The sequence below is a fragment of the Bombina bombina genome, chromosome 10 (assembly GCF_027579735.1).
Source record: "Bombina bombina isolate aBomBom1 chromosome 10, aBomBom1.pri, whole genome shotgun sequence".
Lineage (NCBI taxonomy): Eukaryota > Metazoa > Chordata > Amphibia > Anura > Bombinatoridae > Bombina > Bombina bombina.
Genome location: NC_069508.1, coordinates 45,314,533 through 45,334,974, shown reverse-complemented (window position 1 = coordinate 45,334,974; position 20,442 = coordinate 45,314,533). Strand labels below are relative to the sequence as shown.

Here is a 20,442-nt window from a genome sequence, read left to right as displayed (position 1 = left end):
TGTGTGTGAGAGGGAGGGGCCGTTTTTGGCGCTCTTTGCTACGCATCAACAATTTCCAGTCAATCTGTACAATGTGAACAAATTTCACCAATCTGCGAGGGGAGAGTTATGCCGACTAACTCGCCTCACGCGGCAGTACCTGCATCTCCCGCCCGGGAGGTGCGTGATATTATGGCGCCTAGTACATCTGGGCGGCCATTACAGATAACATTACAAGATATGGCTACTGTTATGACTGAAGTTTTGTCTAAATTACCAGAACTAAGAGGCAAGCGTGATCACTCTGGGGTGAGAACAGAGTGCGCTGACAATACTAGGGCCATGTCTGATACTGCGTCACAGCTTGCAGAGCATGAAGACGGAGAGCTTCATTCTGTGGGTGACGGTTCTGATCCAAACAGATTGGATTCAGATATTTCAAATTTTAAATTTAAATTGGAGAACCTCCGTGTATTACTAGGGGAGGTCTTAGCAGCTCTCAATGATTGTAACACCGTTGCAATACCAGAGAAACTATGTAGGTTGGATAAATACTTTGCGGTACCGGCGAGTACTGACGTTTTTCCTATACCTAAGAGATTAACTGAAATTGTTACTAAGGAGTGGGATAGACCCGGTGTGCCGTTCTCACCCCCTCCAATATTTAGAAAGATGTTTCCAATAGACGCCACCACTCGGGACTTATGGCAAACGGTCCCTAAGGTGGAGGGAGCAGTTTCTACTCTAGCTAAGCGTACCACTATCCCGGTGGAGGATAGCTGTGCCTTTTCAGATCCAATGGATAAAAAATTAGAGGGTTACCTTAAGAAAATGTTTGTTCAACAAGGTTTTATTTTGCAACCCCTTGCATGTATCGCGCCGATTACGGCTGCGGCAGCATTTTGGATTGAGTCTCTGGAAGAGAACCTTAGTTCATCTACGCTAGACGACATTATGGACAGGCTTAGAGTCCTTAAACTAGCTAATTCATTCATTTCGGAAGCCGTAGTACATTTAACCAAACTTACGGCTAAGAACTCAGGATTCGCCATACAGGCACGTAGGGCACTGTGGCTAAAATCCTGGTCAGCTGATGTTACTTCTAAGTCCAAATTACTTAATATACCTTTCAAGGGGCAGTCCTTATTTGGGCCCGGTTTGAAAGAAATTATCGCTGACATTACAGGAGGTAAGGGCCACGCCCTACCTCAAGACAAAGCTAAGGCTAGACAGTCTAATTTTCGTCCCTTTCGGAATTTCAAAACAGGAGCAGCATCAACCTCCACTGCACCAAAACAGGAAGGAGCTGTTGCTCGTTACAGGCAAGGCTGGAAGCCCAACCAGTCCTGGAACAAGGGCAAACAGGCCAGGAAACCTGCTGCTGCCCCAAAGACAGCATGAACCGAGAGCCCCCGATCCGGGACCGGATCTAGTGGGGGGCAGACTTTCTCTCTTCGCCCAGGCCTGGGCAAGAGATGTTCAGGATCCCTGGGCGCTAGAGATCATATCTCAGGGATACCTTCTAGACTTCAAATTATCTCCCCCAAGAGGGAGATTTCATCTGTCAAGATTGTCAACAAACCAGATAAAGAAAGAAGCGTTTCTACGCTGTGTACAAGATCTGTTATTAATGGGAGTGATCCATCCGGTTCCGCGGTCGGAACAAGGACAAGGGTTCTACTCAAACCTGTTTGTGGTTCCCAAAAAAGAGGGAACTTTCAGACCAATCTTAGATTTAAAGATTCTAAACAAATTCCTAAGAGTTCCATCGTTCAAAATGGAAACTATTCGGACAATCTTGCCCATGATCCAAAAGGGTCAGTACATGACCACAGTGGATTTAAAAGATGCTTACCTTCACATACCGATCCACAAGGATCATCACCGGTATCTACGGTTTGCCTTCCTAGACAGGCACTACCAGTTTGTAGCTCTTCCATTCGGATTGGCTACGGCCCCAAGAATCTTCACAAAGATTCTAGGTGCCCTCCTGGCGGTACTAAGACCGCGAGGGATTTCGGTAGCTCCGTACCTAGACGACATTCTAATACAAGCTTCAAGCTTTCAAACTGCCAAGTCTCATACAGAGTTAGTTCTGGCATTTCTAAGGTCGCATGGATGGAAAGTGAACGAAAAGAAGAGTTCTCTTTTTCCTCTCACAAGAGTTCCATTCTTGGGGACTCTTATAGATTCTGTAGAAATGAAGATTTACCTGACAGAGGACAGGTTAACAAAGCTTCAAGATGCATGCCGTGTCCTTCATTCCATTCAACACCCGTCAGTAGCTCAATGCATGGAGGTGATCGGCTTAATGGTAGCGGCAATGGGCATAGTACCTTTTGCACGCCTACACCTCAGACCGCTGCAATTATGCATGCTAAGTCAGTGGAATGGGGATTACTCAGATTTGTCCCCTACTCTGAATCTGAATCAAGAGACCAGAAATTCTCTTCTATGGTGGCTTCATCGGCCACACCTGTCCAGGGGGATGCCATTCAGCAGGCCAGACTGGACAATTGTAACAACAGACGCCAGCCTACTAGGTTGGGGCGCTGTCTGGAATTCTCTGAAGGCTCAGGGATTATGGAATCAGGAGGAGAGTCTCCTTCCAATAAACATTCTGGAATTGAGAGCAGTTCTCAATGCCCTTCTGGCTTGGCCCCAATTAACAACTCGGGGGTTCATCAGGTTTCAGTCGGACAATATCACGACTGTAGCTTACATCAACCATCAGGGAGGGACAAAGAGCTCCCTAGCAATGATGGAAGTATCAAAGATAATTCGATGGGCAGAGTCTCACTCTTGCCACCTGTCAGCAATCCACATCCCGGGAGTGGAGAACTGGGAGGCGGATTTCTTGAGTCGCCAGACTTTTCATCCGGGGGAGTGGGAACTTCATCCGGAGGTCTTTGCCCAAATACTTCGACGTTGGGGCAAACCACAGATAGATCTCATGGCGTCTCGCCAGAACGCCAAGCTTCCTCACTACGGGTCCAGATCCAGGGATCCGGGAGCGGTTCTGATAGATGCTTTGACAGCACCTTGGAACTTCGGGATGGCTTATGTGTTTCCACCCTTCCCGCTGCTTCCTCGATTGATTGCCAAAATCAAACAGGAGAGAGCATCAGTGATTCTAATAGCACCTGCATGGCCACGCAGGACTTGGTATGCAGATCTAGTGGACATGTCATCCTGTCCGCCTTGGTCTCTACCTCTAAGGCAGGACCTTCTGATACAGGGTCCGTTCGAACATCAAAATCTAACTTCTCTGAAGCTGACTGCTTGGAAATTGAACGCTTGATTTTATCAAGACGTGGTTTTTCTGAGTCGGTTATTGATACCCTGATACAGGCTAGGAAGCCTGTTACCAGAAAGATTTACCATAAAATATGGCGTAAATACCTATACTGGTGTGAATCCAAACGTTACTCCTGGAGTAAGGTTAGGATCTCTAGGATCTTGTCCTTTCTACAAGAAGGCTTAGAAAAGGGTTTATCGGCTAGTTCATTAAAGGGACAGATTTCAGCTCTGTCCATCTTGTTACACAGGCGTCTGTCAGAAAATCCAGACGTCCAGGCCTTTTGTCAGGCTTTAGCTAGGATCAAGCCTGTGTTTAAAGCTGTTGCTCCACCATGGAGTTTAAACTTAGTTCTTAACGTTTTACAGGGTGTTCCGTTTGAACCCCTTCATTCCATTGATATAAAATTGTTATCTTGGAAAGTTCTGTTTTTAATGGCTATTTCCTCGGCTCGAAGAGTCTCTGAGTTATCAGCATTACATTGTGATTCTCCTTATCTGATTTTTCACTCAGACAAGGTAGTTCTGCGTACTAAACCTGGGTTCTTACCTAAGGTAGTTACTAACAGGAATATCAATCAAGAGATTGTTGTTCCATCCTTGTGTCCAAATCCTTCTTCAAAGAAGGAACGTCTTCTACACAATCTGGATGTAGTTCGTGCCCTCAAGTTCTACTTGCAGGCAACTAAAGATTTTCGTCAAACTTCTTCCCTGTTTGTCGTTTATTCTGGACAGAGGAGAGGTCAAAGAGCTTCTGCTACCTCTCTCTCTTTTTGGCTTCGTAGCATAATACGGTTAGCTTATGAGACTGCTGGACAGCAGCCTCCTGAAAGAATTACAGCCCACTCCACTAGAGCTGTGGCTTCCACTTGGGCCTTTAAGAATGAGGCCTCTGTTGAACAGATTTGCAAGGCTGCAACTTGGTCTTCGCTTCATACTTTTTCCAAATTTTACAAATTTGATACTTTTGCTTCTTCGGAGGCTATTTTTGGGAGAAAGGTTCTTCAGGCAGTGGTTCCTTCTGTATAATGAGCCTGCCTATCCCTCCCGTCATCCGTGTACTTTTGCTTTGGTATTGGTATCCCAGAAGTAATGATGACCCGTGGACTGATCACACATAACAGAAGAAAACAATTTATGCTTACCTGATAAATTCCTTTCTTCTGTTGTGTGATCAGTCCACGGCCCGCCCTGTTTTTAAGGCAGGTAAATATTTTTTAAAATTATACTCCAGTCACCACTTCACCCTTGGTTACTCCTTTCTCGTTGATTCTTGGTCGAATGACTGGGACTGACGTAGAGGGGAGGAGCTATATGCAGCTCTGCTGGGTGAATCCTCTTGCATTTCCTGTTGGGGAGGAGTTATATCCCAGAAGTAATGATGACCCGTGGACTGATCACACAACAGAAGAAAGGAATTTATCAGGTAAGCATAAATTATGTTTTTAAACTTGTATTTTTAAATTGCATTCGAACAAATGTGAAAGGTTGTATTTATGACCCTTAGACTGAAGCGTTTTTTTTAATCATTGCAATTTAATAAATTCTATGAAGAAGCTACACAACTAAATGTAAACTTTCTTTTACAGACCTACAGGGAACAAATAAAGCGATCAAGCATTTTGACGGCTACTAGTATCTTGAGCAATCCAAGTGTGAAGGCACGATATGAAATGTTCTTGAAGGTAAGGAGATCTTGCTTTCAGGTTCAATATTGACATGTCGGCAAAAATTGAGTGAGACTATAGATGTCATTAAATGCTTGCATAACCTAAACCTCTTTTCACCAAAGTATTTCTAGAGTCAGTAAATTTTAGTGTTCTCCACACAATGGTGCTAGTCGGATGGCATAAACTAACCAGGTTGGAGCAGTATAATACTTCCTATTTTATGCTATCCAAAGCTTAAAATGCATAATTTAAAAATAAAATGATTTGAGCTTTTTTTTTTTTTACAGAGTTGAAAAATATTAGCTCATTTTAGCTTAAAGGGAGACACTGAACACAAATTTTCTTTTTCAGGGAGCATGATATTTTCTACTTTACTCATTTTTTTTCTTTCTCTGTATCTATTTGAAAAGCAAGAATCTTAAGGGATTACTTTCTGTTATAATTTGTAAGCTAAAAAACATATTAAAGTTAATAAACATTAATTAAAACCTAGTGACCTATATTTTCTCAAACCGTTTCATAACGTTCTAAAAGTTATATCTTTTTATTCGCCGATGTCACGTTATCCTGCCCACTATTTTCAGCACTGCATGTTCAAAATACTTAAACCAATAACTTTGTGTTTAAAGCGCCATTTTGAAATCTAGGTATTGTAAACGGATTGGTACAGAGCACAGGATACCCACTGAGTGGGTTTGGAAAACAATTAAATTTGCAGACAAGATTTCTGATATACGGTAGATGTTAATGAAATGCTATTGATAAAAAGCGTATTTGGGGTAGTTGGTAACAGGCATAGAAAATATTTACTTACAGTGGCCCTTTAAGTTTAGATGCTGGCCCATTTTTGGTGAGGAGCCTGGGTGGTTCTTGCTGATTGGTGGATAAATTCACCCACCAATAAATAAGTGCATTGGCTGGCTCCTTAGCTTAGATGCCTTTCAAATAAAGATAGCAATAAAATGAAGAAAAATGAATAGGAATAAATTAGAAAGTTACTTAGAAATGCATGCTCTCTGAATCACACAATTTTTGTTGTGTCCCTTTAATATTGGCTAAAATTTCAGCAAGGTCGTTAAAATTAGCTGGTTGGTGTGACCATTAAAACATTTTTACTAAAACCCAGTCCTCAGGAGCCTTACTGAGCCCAGATATTAATTTATCTTAACTAGAGCGCAAGTGACATTAGCTGATTGAGTTGATGGTTTCACCTGTGCTCTAGTTAAGATAATGAATATCTGGCCTGAGTAAGGCTCCTGAAGACTGGGTTTAGGAAACAGTTTGTACATTCATGTTTTACCTGCCTTTCATAGGGACACTAAAGCTCAAAATAACCCCTTAAAAAAAAAAAACCTCAACGGCCGGTGATGTTCATGGTACATTGTGCTCATTAGGGGTTAAACTTGCATTTATTTAGAGCGCGCTTTTTTAAGACTTAAATTTGTACACATTTTGATGTATAATCTCTTTACCTGCTCACTTCCTGAGGTTCCAACTCCTACATGTCTGATTGGCTAATGGCTGTCACGTAATACAGATGGGGGCAGCAAGTTGATTTTTAAACAAGCAGATTTCTCACATTTTAAAATTTTGATTAAGCTATTGCATTTTTATTTGTTTGTTAAATTCTAATGTATTAATGGTCTAATCTATCTTGCTTGGTTTTTATCCTGATGTGGTATTTTTTTTTTTTTAAAGTGAAACTTTCATGATTCAAACAAAACATGCAGCAACTTTACAATTTGCTTCCATCACTTTGTATCCTTTGTTGAAAAGTTGGCTTGGCCTCAGCAATACATTACTGGGACCTAGCTAAACACATTTGGTGAGCCTTTGATAAGATAAATATCTAGGGCTGCAACTAACTATTATTTTCATAATCGATTAATCGGCCGATTATTTTTTCGATTAATCGGATAAAATAATCAATGGTTTCCTACATTTTAAATAGAATTCACATACTTAGTGTTACAAATATAAACTTCAGACTAAAACTTTACATTAACACAACTGTTTGTCCTATTTTTAACCAGCAGAGCACAGGTTTATAATTAAACAAAACTAAAAAACTCTTTGAAAAGAGGTAGAACTTCCATCTTGGCAAGGGGCCTCTCAATAAAGTTACCCTTGACTTCATTCCAACATAAAAAATATCTATACACAATGGTAAATAACCAGCTTATAAGGTTAGGGGAAAATATCTAGTCCGCTCTAAAAATAAGATATATACTTATAAAGGTTGAATCTGGTACATATTTTCAGAATTGATTAAAAATATAAAAAAACAAAAAACAAGCCAAAAGCACTAGACTATATATAGGGTTGCCACCCATCCCTTAAAATACAGAACACTTATAAGATACACATGCTGCAGGGTGTGCAAGGAGGAATTTAAATAGTGCTGTCCAGAAACACAATACATGTTCCTCCCTGCGTCATGTGTAACTCATAAGTGTCCAGGAAAACATGGCTGAGGTGGCAAACCTAACTATATCAACAGGACAAAGCCTTACACATTTATTTATACAGTACATAAAATCGGCAATAGCAAGCAATCTGCTAATTATTGTGCAAACAGATAATAGTGCACATTAATTTAAATAACTTCCATCAATCTAGATGTAAATAACAAGCTCAGCACTATATCATGCAAAGCATAGTTCCAAATAACCTGATTTAATATAAACCATCCAAATTATGACTGTTATATCTGGTTTGCACATAAGCCAGGGGTAGTTGTAAACGTATACTGTCCTGAAAAAGTGAAAAGTATATGTTGGTAGACGTCCTATAGGCTAAGGACATAACCATAAAACACAATACCATGTGCAGGAGCTCAGTGTTATGAAGCAGCTAGAGTTGTGCACAGATCAACTAATTGCAAACCAACTAATCGATTGAGATTCGTTGACAACTATTTTCATTATAGATTATGACGATTAGTTGTTGCAGCTCTAGAAATATCAATCACTGACTAGGTCTCTGCAGAACATTCCTGAGTCTACCTACTTTGGTATCCACAAAGGAAAATAAATGGCAGTAAAAAAGGTTAATCGGCTGCACTCCACCCACTATTTGCAAATCACAATCATAGTATAAATTCAGTGTCCACCTTTATTTAAAGGGGCTGTCATTTTGTTTCCACTCCTATTTTTAGATTTCTTAAACAATGGAAGTAGCTGCAAGCTTTATTTTCAAGTCTTGGAGTATCTTTACACCACTAGAAGTACATTAACCCTTTGTTTCACTCCCTTAGGGTGAAAATCCCTTTGAGGGTCAGGAAACTGATGTGACTGCTGATATGGACACTGGCGTAGAGGGGGATGTGCGTGTAGACACTGAAGATGTAGATGCAGAAGCAGCAGCTGAACCATTGGAGTCATAAATATTTCCTATGTTCATCAGTGACCGTTTAATATGATTAAATGTTATCAAAACAATGTTAATCCAATTTTTAATACCCCCCCCCTCCCCACACACAGTTTGCATTTATAATGCATATATTCAATTTAACGTTTTGGCTTATTTTTTTCATTGTTTGATATTTGAACATTTTTAGTTCCATTGCTCTTTGCCTGAATTGAAGCTTCTGTGTTTGTACATTATAATTTCTAGCATACTCTGACAAAAGCTGTGATCTGTTTTTGTTTCCACTTGTCGTTTAGACAATGCTGGTCTGATTAAAAATATCTTTTTGTGAATGTAAATATCTGTCATATTTTTGTTCTATTTGTTACTGGAGATATGTACTGTAGGTTGTAGTTCTGGTTTAACCTAAAGATCACTAAAAAGCAAAGGTGGAAAGAGATGCTTCTCTTACCCTTAAATTCCTGAATCACCTACTGCAATGAGGAACTTTCTAATGACACGGTGAGTCCACGGATCATCAGTAATTACTATTAGGAATATCACTCCTGGTCAGCCGGAGGAGGCAAAGAGCACCACAGCAAAGCTGTAAAGTATCACCTCCCTTCCCACAACCCCCAGTCATTCTCATTACCTGCATTGCAAGGAGGTGGTAAAGTTTAGGTGGCTGAATTTTTTTTCTGCTGTCAGACAGAGCGGGAGCGAGCTGCACTGTGTCTAATGGCGCGGCCGGGCTGTGACTATACAGCTGGCCCGATGCGCTCAGTAAAAACAGACCCGCTCAGCAGAGTACAGAGAGCTGGTCTATAAAACAGCGGTATTTTTTCAAAATAAAAAGGGAATATTATGATTTACAAAGTTTGGCTAATATAATGTGCACAATGTGCAGAATTATATAACATTATTTCTCCAACATTGGTGTGTCCGGTCCACGGCGTCATCCTTGTGGGATATCTCTTCCCCCAACAGGAAATGGCAAAGAGTCCCAGCAAAGTTGCCATATAGTCCCTCCTAGGCTCCGCCTACCCCAGTCATTCTCTTTGCCGTTGCACAGGCAACATCTCCACGGAGATGGTTAAGAGTTTTTTGGTGTTTAAATGTAGTTTTTATTCTATCAAGTGTTTGTTATTTTAAAATAGTGCTGGTATGTACTATTTACTCTGAAACAGAAAAGGATGAAGATTTCTGTTTGTGAGAGGAAGATGATTTTAGCAGACAGTAACTAAAATCGATTGCTGTTTCCACATAGGACTGTTGAGATGAAGTAACTTCAGTTGGGGGCAACAGTTAGCAGACTTTTCTGCTTAAGGTATGACTAGACATATTTCTAAAAAGACCATGTAATGCTGGAAGGCTGTCATTTCCCCTCATGGGGACCGGTAAGCCATTTTCTTAGTCAAACAAACAGAATAAAGGGCTTAATATGGGCTAAAAAACTAGTAGACATTTTTATGGGCTAAATCGATTGCTTTATTTGGGCATTTTATTCATATTTATGCTGACAATTCGCATTTATAAACTTGGGGAACGTTTATTAAACGGCAGGCACTGTGTTAGACACCTTTTCCAGTCAGGGGGCCTTCCTAGTTATAGACTGAGCCTCATTTTCGCGCCATTCACTCAGTTATGCTAATCTGTTTATGGGTCTTTGGGAAACTGATTTCTTTCATGTAATTAGCAAGAGTCCATGAGCTAGTGACGTATGGGATATACATTCCTACCAGGAGGGGCAAAGTTTCCCAAACCTTAAAATGCCTATAAATACACCCCTCACCACACCCACAAATCAGTTTTACAAACTTTGCCTCCTATGGAGGTGGTGAAGTAAGTTTGTGCTAGATTCTACGTTATGCGCTCTGCAGCAGGTTGGAGCCCGGTTTTCCTCTCAGCGTGCAGTGAATGTCAGAGGGATGTGAGGAGAGTATTGCCTATTTGAATGCAATGATCTCCTTCTACGGGGTCTATTTCTAGGTTCTCTGTTATCGGTCGTAGAGATTCATCTCTTACCTCCCTTTTCAGATCGACGATATACTCTTATATACCATTACCTCTGCTGATTCTCGTTTCAGTACTGGTTTGGCTTTCTACAAACATGTAGATGAGTGTCCTGGGGTAAGTAAATCTTATTTTCTGTGACACTCTAAGCTATGGTTGGGCACTTTTTTATAAAGTTCTAAATATATGTATTCAAACATTTATATGCCTTGACTCAGGATGTTCAACATTCCTTATTTTCAGACAGTCAGTTTCATATTTGGGATAATGCATTTGAATCAATCATTTTTTTCTTACCTTAAAAATTTGACTTTTTCCCTGTGGGCTATTAGGCTCGCGGGGGCTGAAAATGCTTCATTTTATTGCGTCATTCTTGGCGCGGACTTTTTTGGAGCAAAAAATCTTTTCCGTTTCCGGCGTCATACGTGTCGCCGGAAGTTGCGTCATTTTTTGACGTTCTTTTGCGCCAAAAATGTCGGCGTTCCGGATGTGGCGTCATTTTTGGCGCCAAAAGCATTTAGGCGCCAAATAATGTGGGCGTCTTATTTGGCGCTAAAAAATATGGGCGTCTCTTTTGTCTCCACATTATTTAAGTCTCATTTCTCCAACATAGGTGTGTCCGGTCCACGGCGTCATCCTTACTTGTGGGATATTCTCTTCCCCAACAGGAAATGGCAAAGAGCCCAGCAAAGCTGGTCACATGATCCCTCCTAGGCTCCGCCTACCCCAGTCATTCTCTTTGCCGTTGTACAGGCAACATCTCCACGGAGATGGCTTAGAGTTTTTAGTGTTTAACTGTAGTTTTTATTATTCAATCAAGAGTTTGTTATTTTGAAATAGTGCTGGTATGTACTATTTACTCAGAAACAGAAAAGAGATGAAGATTTCTGTTTGCATGAGGAAAATGATTTTAGCAACCGTCACTAAAATCCATGGCTGTTCCACACAGGACTGTTGAGAGCAATTAACTTCAGTTGGGGGAACAGTGAGCAGTCTCTTGCTGCTTGAGGTATGACACATTCTAACAAGACGATGTAATGCTGGAAGCTGTCATTTTCCCTATGGGATCCGGTAAGCCATGTTTATTAAGATCGTAAATAAGGGCTTCACAAGGGCTTATTAAGACTGTAGACTTTTTCTGGGCTAAATCGATTCATTATTAACACATATTTAGCCTTGAGGAATCATTTATTCTGGGTATTTTGATATAATAATATCGGCAGGCACTGTTTTAGACACCTTATTCTTTAGGGGCTTTCCCAAATCATAGGCAGAGCCTCATTTTCGCGCCGGTGTTGCGCACTTGTTTTTGAGAGGCATGACATGCAGTCGCATGTGAGAGGAGCTCTGATACTTAGAAAAGACTTTCTGAAGGCGTCATTTGGTATTGTATTCCCCTTTGGGCTTGGTTGGGTCTCAGCAAAGCAGATACCAGGGACTGTAAAGGGGTTAAAGCTTCCAAATTTGGTGTGCAATACTTTTAAGGCTTTAAGACACACTGGTGAAAATTTGGTGAATTTTGAACAATTCCTTCATGTTTTTTCGCAATTGCAGTAATAAAGTGTGTTCAGTTTAAAATTTAAAGTGACAGTAACGGTTTTATTTTAAAACGTTTTTTGTACTTTGTTATCAAGTTTATGCCTGTTTAACATGTCTGAACTACCAGATAGACTGTGTTCTGAATGTGGGGAAGCCAGAATTCCCATTCATTTAAATAAATGTGATTTATGTGACAATGACAATGATGCCCAAGATGATTCCTCAAGTGAGGGGAGTAAGCATGGTACTGCATCATTCCCTCCTTCGTCTACACGAGTCTTGCCCACTCAGGAGGCCCCTAGTACATCTAGCGCGCCAATACTCCTTACTATGCAACAATTAACGGCTGTAATGGATAATTCTGTCAAAAACATTTTAGCCAAAATGAACACTTATCAGCGTAAGCGCGACTGCTCTGTTTTAGATACTGAAGAGCATGACGACGCTGATAATAATGGTTCTGAAGGGCCCCTAACCCAGTCTGATGGGGCCAGGGAGGTTTTGTCTGAGGGAGAAATTACTGATTCTGGGAACATTTCTCAACAAGCTGAACCTGATGTGATTACGTTTAAATTTAAGTTGGAACATCTCCGCATTCTGCTTAAGGAGGTATTATCCACTCTGGATGATTGTGACAAGTTGGTCATCCCAGAGAAACTATGTAAAATGGACAAGTTCCTAGAGGTCCCGGGGCTCCCAGAAGCTTTTCCTATACCCAAGCGGGTGGCGGACATTGTTAATAAAGAATGGGAAAGGCCCGGTATTCCTTTCGTCCCTCCCCCCATATTTAAAAAATTGTTTCCTATGGTCGACCCCAGAAAGGACTTATGGCAGACAGTCCCCAAGGTCGAGGGAGCGGTTTCCACTTTAAACAAACGCACCACTATACCCATAGAGGATAGTTGTGCTTTCAAAGATCCTATGGATAAAAAATTAGAAGGTTTACTTAAAGATGTTTGTTCAGCAGGGTTACCTTCTACAACCAATTTCATGCATTGTCCCTGTAGCTACAGCCGCATGTTTCTGGTTCGATGAGCTGATAAAGGCTGTCGATAGTGATTCTCCTCCTTATGAGGAGATTATGGACAGAATCAATGCTCTCAAATTGGCTAATTCTTTCACCCTAGACGCCACTTTGCAATTGGCTAGGTTAGCGGCTAAGAATTCTGGGTTTGCTATTGTGGCGCGCAGAGCGCTTTGGTTGAAATCTTGGTCAGCTGATGCGTCTTCCAAGAACAAGCTACTTAACATTCCTTTCAAGGGGAAAACGCTGTTTGGCCCTGACTTGAAAGAGATTATCTCTGATATCACTGGGGGTAAGGGCCACGCCCTTCCTCAGGATCTGCCTTTTAAGGCAAAAAATAAACCTAATTTTCGTCCCTTTCGTAGAAATGGACCAGCCCAAAGTGCTACGTCCTCTAAGCAAGAGGGTAATACTTCTCAAGCCAAGCCAGCTTGGAGACCAATGCAAGGCTGGAACAAGGGAAAGCAGGCCAAGAAACCTGCCACTGCTACCAAGACAGCATGAAATGTTGGCCCCCGATCCGGGACCGGATCTGGTGGGGGGCAGACTCTCTCTCTTCGCTCAGGCTTGGGCAAGAGATGTTCTGGATCCTTGGGCGCTAGAAATAGTCTCCCAAGGTTATCTTCTGGAATTCAAGGGGCTTCCCCCAAGGGGGAGGTTCCACAGGTCTCAGTTGTCTTCAGACCACATAAAAAGACAGGCATTCTTACATTGTGTAGAAGACCTGTTAAAAATGGGAGTGATTCATCCTGTTCCATTAAGAGAACAAGGGATGGGGTTCTACTCCAATCTGTTCATAGTTCCCAAAAAAGAGGGAACGTTCAGACCAATATTAGATCTCAAGATCTTAAACAAGTTTCTCAAGGTTCCATCGTTCAAGATGGAAACCATTCGAACTATTCTTCCTTCCATCCAGGAAGGTCAATTCATGACCACAGTGGATTTAAAGGATGCGTATCTACATATTCCTATCCACAAGGAACATCATCGGTTCCTAAGGTTCGCATTCCTGGACAAGCATTACCAGTTCGTGGCGCTTCCTTTCGGATTAGCCACTGCTCCAAGGATTTTCACAAAGGTACTAGGGTCCCTTCTAGCTGTGCTAAGACCAAGGGGCATTGCTGTAGTACCTTACTTGGACGACATTCTGATTCAAGCGTCGTCCCTTCCTCAAGCAAAGGCTCACACGGACATTGTCCTGGCCTTTCTCAGATCTCACGGATGGAAAGTGAACGTGGAAAAGAGTTCTCTATCTCCGTCAACAAGGGTTCCCTTCTTGGGAACAATAATAGACTCCTTAGAAATGAGGATTTTTCTGACAGAGGCCAGAAAAACAAAACTTCTAGACTCTTGTCGGATACTTCATTCCGTTCCTCTTCCTTCCATAGCGCAGTGCATGGAAGTGATCGGTTTGATGGTAGCGGCAATGGACATAGTTCCTTTTGCGCGCATTCATCTAAGACCATTACAACTGTGCATGCTCAGTCAGTGGAATGGGGACTATACAGACTTGTCTCCGAAGATACAAGTAAATCAGAGGACCAGAGACTCACTCCGTTGGTGGCTGTCCCTGGACAACCTGTCACAAGGGATGACATTCCGCAGACCGGAGTGTGTCATCGTCACGACCGACGCCAGTCTGATGGGCTGGGGCGCGGTCTGGGGATCCCTGAAAGCTCAGGGTCTTTGGTCTCGGGAAGAATCTCTTCTACCGATAAATATTCTGGAACTGAGAGCGATATTCAATGCTCTCAAGGCTTGGCCTCAGCTAGCGAGGGCCAAGTTCATACGGTTTCAATCAGACAACATGACAACTGTTGCGTACATCAACCATCAGGGGGGAACAAGGAGTTCCCTAGCGATGGAAGAAGTGACCAAAATCATTCTATGGGCGGAGTCTCACTCCTGCCACCTGTCTGCTATCCACATCCCAGGAGTGGAAAATTGGGAAGCGGATTTTCTGAGTCGTCAGACATTGCATCCGGGGGAGTGGGAACTCCATCCGGAAATCTTTGCCCAAGTCACTCAGCTGTGGGGCATTCCAGACATGGATCTGATGGCCTCTCGTCAGAACTTCAAAGTTCCTTGCTACGGGTCCAGATCCAGGGATCCCAAGGCGGCTCTAGTGGATGCACTAGTAGCACCTTGGACCTTCAAACTAGCTTATGTGTTCCCGCCGTTTCCTCTCATCCCCAGGCTGGTAGCCAGGATCAATCAGGAGAGGGCGTCGGTGATCTTGATAGCTCCTGCGTGGCCACGCAGGACTTGGTATGCAGATCTGGTGAATATGTCATCGGCTCCACCTTGGAAGCTACCTTTGAGACGAGACCTTCTTGTTCAGGGTCCGTTCGAACATCCGAATCTGGTTTCACTCCAGCTGACTGCTTGGAGATTGAATGCTTGATCTTATCGAAGCGAGGGTTCTCAGATTCTGTTATCGATACTCTTGTTCAGGCCAGAAAGCCTGTAACTAGAAAGATTTACCACAAAATTTGGAAAAAATATATCTGTTGGTGTGAATCTAAAGGATTCCCTTGGGACAAGGTTAAGATTCCTAAGATTCTATCCTTCCTTCAAGAAGGATTGGAAAAAGGATTATCTGCTAGTTCCCTGAAGGGACAGATTTCTGCCTTGTCTGTGTTACTTCACAAAAAGCTGGCAGCTGTGCCAGATGTTCAAGCCTTTGTTCAGGCTCTGGTTAGAATTAAGCCTGTTTACAAACCTTTGACTCCTCCTTGGAGTCTCAACTTAGTTCTTTCAGTTCTTCAGGGGGTTCCGTTTGAACCCTTACATTCCGTTGATATTAAGTTATTATCTTGGAAAGTTTTGTTTTTAGTTGCAATTTCTTCTGCTAGAAGAGTTTCAGAATTATCTGCTCTGCAGTGTTCTCCTCCTTATCTGGTGTTCCATGCAGATAAGGTGGTTTTTTCGTACTAAACCTGGTTTTCTTCCAAAAGTTGTTTCTAACAAAAACATTAACCAGGAGATTATCGTACCTTCTCTGTGTCCGAAACCAGTTTCAAAGAAGGAACGTTTGTTGCACAATTTGGATGTTGTTCGCGCTCTAAAATTCTATTTAGATGCTACAAAGGATTTTAGACAAACATCTTCCTTGTTTGTTGTTTATTCCGGTAAAAGGAGAGGTCAAAAAGCAACTTCTACCTCTCTCTCTTTTTGGATTAAAAGCATCATCAGATTGGCTTACGAGACTGCCGGACGGCAGCCTCCCGAAAGAATCACGGCTCATTCCACTAGGGCTGTGGCTTCCACATGGGCCTTCAAGAACGAGGCTTCTGTTGATCAGATATGTAGGGCAGCGACTTGGTCTTCACTGCACACTTTTACCAAATTTTACAAGTTTGATACTTTTGCTTCTTCTGAGGCTATTTTTGGGAGAAAGGTTTTGCAAGCCGTGGTGCCTTCCATTTAGGTGACCTGATTTGCTCCCTCCCTTCATCCGTGTCCTAAAGCTTTGGTATTGGTTCCCACAAGTAAGGATGACGCCGTGGACCGGACACACCTATGTTGGAGAAAACAGAATTTATGTTTACCTGATAAATTACTTTCTCCAACGGTGTGTCCGGTCCACGGCCCGCCCTGGTTTTTTTAATCAGGTCTGATAATTTATTTTCTTTAACTACAGTCACCACGGTACCATATGGTTTCTGCTATGCAAATATTCCTCCTTAACGTCGGTCGAATGACTGGGGTAGGCGGAGCCTAGGAGGGATCATGTGACCAGCTTTGCTGGGCTCTTTGCCATTTCCTGTTGGGGAAGAGAATATCCCACAAGTAAGGATGACGCCGTGGACCGGACACACCGTTGGAGAAAGTAATTTATCAGGTAAACATAAATTCTGTTTTTTCATTGCTTCTGGTTGCTAGAAGCTTGTTCTATGGCATTTTTTCCCATTCCTGAAACTGTCATTTAAGGAATTTGATCAATTTTGCTTTATATGTTTTTTCTCTTACATATTGCAAGATGTCTCACGTTGCATCTGAGTCAGAAGATACTTCAGGAAAATAGCTGTCTAGTGCTGGAACTACCAAAGCTAAGTGTATCTGCTGTAAACTTTTGGTAGCTATTCCTCCGGCTGTTGTTTGTATTAATTGTCATGACAAACTTGTTAAAGCAGATAATATTTCCTTTAGTAATGTACCATTGCCTGTTGCAGTTCCCTCAACATCTAAGGTGCAGAATGTTCCTGATAATATAAGAGATTTTGTTTCTGAATCCATCAAGAAGGCTATGTCTGTTATTTCTCCTAGAAAACATAAAAAATCTTTTAAAACTTCTCTCCCTACAGATGAATTTTTAAATGAACATCATCATTCTGATTCTGATGACTCTTCTGGTTCAGAGGATTCTGTCTCAGAGATTGATGCTGATAAATCTTCATATTTATTTAAAATGGAATTTATTCGTTCTTTACTTAAAGAAGTACTAATTGCTTTAGAAATAGAGGATTCTGGTCCTCTTGATACTAATTCTAAACGTTTAGATAAGGTATTTAAATCTCCTGTGGTTATTCCAGAAGTTTTTCCTGTTCCTAATGCTATTTCTGAAGTAATTTCTAAAGAATGGGATAAATTGGGTAATTCATTTACTCCTTCTAAACGTTTTAAGCAATTATATCCTGTGCCGTCTGACAGATTAGAATTTTGGGACAAGATCCCTAAAGTTGATGGGGCTATTTCTACCCTTGCTAAACGTACTACTATTCCTACGTCAGATGGTACTTCGTTTAAGGATCCTTTAGATAGGAAAATTGAATCCTTTCTAAGAAAAGCTTATCTGTGTTCAGGTAATCTTCTTAGACCTGCTATATCATTGGCTGATGTTGCTGCAGCTTCAACTTTTTGGTTGGAAACTTTAGCGCAACAAGTAACGGATCATGATTCTCATAATATTATTATTCTTCAGCATGCTAATAATTTTATCTGTGATGCCATTTTTGATATTGCAGAAGAAATTTTATATTGGCACTGTGAATGTAATGATAGGAAAAAAAGGGAATATAGTAATCCCTGGTGCTGACCCTTAGATAAGTATATAATAAGGGAAGGGGAAAGACAAGGACAAGAAGGGGTTAAATAGCACTCATTTCCTATGTAGAAGGTAGTAGCATTGAGATAATTCAACTACTATGTGTGTAAATCAGTTAAAAAAACCTTACTTTATTAATCACTATTATAAACCAAACTAATAAATATACAGAACCCCTAATAAATGCTTGTGCACAAATAGACTGCAGCACCCAGAGATAGAATGCAACTCTAACCACCCCCCTGTATTCCTGGCCGGTAACTGGATACGCCGGCTTCAGGTGCCAGGGATGGCTGTGTGCTCCTGTAAAATCTCGTGCAATCTATTGCTAAGCGTAGGAGCGATATAATTAGTATTAAAAACAAAGCCAAACTGAAGTAGTTAAGCTGGAGTGAGCACACAAACGCGTTTCGGCCGAGTAGCGGCCTTTCTCAATGTGTTATTTTGAAAAAATGACAAGCTGAGTGTGAAGCTGAAACCGCTTTAAATAGCCCGGTTCTGTATAGCAGGGACCAATGGGGGCGCGATAATTGCATACGCCCCCTTCAGAACCAATCATCAGTGCTGTGCTGCACACATATGTTTCATTGGTACATTATTCCTGAATGGCAGTGATAGCATTGTTACTATCCAATCAGGATTCACCCATATTATTTATGTTGTTATGCTTAGCACTGTATTACAGAAAGGACTAATAATATAGCGATTATTTTACCTCACTTATTTATATCTCTTATCCTTGCGTGCACCCTTTAAAGAAAAAATCTACTTTAATCGGTATTGAGTACAGAATGGTCGCAATTTAGAGAGATGGATTCTATTAACCCTTTCTACTCTCTGTGATTCTACTCGATACCGTATTATTATCCCCATTAGTGAAAGGCATTATGGATATTGTATCCTAGAAGATCAATGTTGTTAGTCAGACATGAAAATGTGAGCTGTGCACCATTGACACAGACTCAGGGTATACTATGACTATTACCTATGCACATTGGTCACAATATTCTATTATCCTGTTCATGTAGAACAAGATTAAAAATATTATGAATATGAATTGTCCTTGATCTAACTAAAAACATGATTAACCTGATAGTATTATGATGTTAATCAAACAAGGTTTTTATTATCTTGTGATTGCGAAACACCACCTAGATAAATAATATTTGTTTATTGTAGTATGAGATAGATTCAGAATGTATGTTATTTCACACAAATGAAACATATTCTATGTACCTAGGTCAATCCCTTGAAGATTTAGTTACGTCTCTCATCTATACTTAGGTTTATTTTTAGGTTAGAAAACAAAACATATCCTAAGGCATATATCAATAGTTCTTATAGACTTCTTGTCTCATTGATTTTCAACATATATTGTTATGATCCAAAAAATCTCTTTAACTTGGGAATTCTGGGTGCACGTCTAGATAGAGATATTTTATGAAACTCTTACATATGTACACTATTATTTACAGAGTTATTTACAGTTGTATCGAATTCACAGGAAGACCCAAAAATTATTATTCTCATTCATGCCCTGTGGCATCACACAATCCAGATTAAATATCCATTTTGCTTCTTTTTGGAGCAAAATTGTTTCTATATTTCCTCCACGAATGCCTGGGCGTAGGCTTTCTAAACCCCAACATCTGAATGTACTGGTTTTACCCTTATGATGGTATAAGAAATGTCTAGCAACACTTGTAATTTGTTTGCCATTTTCAATATCTTTTGCAGCATTTCGAATATTACTAAGATGTTCCGTCATCCTCTTTCCCATTGGTCTTGTGGTCATACCTACATATAATAAATTACAGCTGCAGGTTAAGCAGTATATGACATTAGAAGTTTTGCAAGTTATGTGGCTCTGAATAGTCCACCGTTTATTGAATCTGTCCATCATTACTTTCTTTTTTACCATGTGTGTACATATTTTACAGTTTCCACATGCTATCGAACCTTTGTAAAGAGGGTTTTTTTTTGCATTTCTATCAAAATGGCTTTGGGTTAACCGGTCACTCAGGTTGCCTGCTCTTCTATATGTGAATTGGGGTTTAGTAGGGATTATAGAGTTTAACTGGTCATCAGATTGTAAAATATGCCAGTGTTTGAGTATTATGTTGGATACTTGATTGCTTTGACTGGAATAAGTTGAGATAAATCTCACAGAGTTGAGATTATCCTCTGATTTTTTGGGTTCTAATAGTTCCTGTCTATTCTTATTTATTGCTCGCTGATAGGCTCTCTTTAAGGATTTCTTAGAATACCCTCGTTGTAGCAATCTGTCTCTTAGTTCATTCGCTGCTTTTTGGAATGATTCAATAGATGAACTATTCCTGCGGATCCTTAGGTATTCTCCTATTGGCAGGCTTTTTATTGTGTTTGGATGATGAAAGCTCTGCGCATGCAAAATGTTATTTGTTGCAGTCGGTTTCCTAAAGGAATCTGTTTCTAAATGGTCATTTACTTTCTTAATAACTAAGTCCAGGAACTCCACCTTGTGGTAATCCTGTGTGATCGTTAAA

The 20,442-nt window shown here is 40.9% G+C and overlaps 1 protein-coding gene across 1 annotated transcript in view; it reads left to right on the top strand.

Annotated features, from left to right (window-relative positions):
- LOC128641393 (DBIRD complex subunit ZNF326) overlaps positions 1-8,653 on the top strand; it is a 44,357-nt gene extending 35,704 nt beyond the window's left edge. The window contains exons 9-10 of the mRNA XM_053694019.1: positions 4,866-4,961; positions 8,203-8,653. Coding sequence (XP_053549994.1) covers positions 4,866-4,961; positions 8,203-8,331 — 225 coding nt within the window. The 3' untranslated portion in view covers positions 8,332-8,653. The remainder of the gene's footprint in view (positions 1-4,865; positions 4,962-8,202) is intronic.
- Positions 8,654-20,442: the final 11,789 nt, after the last annotated feature.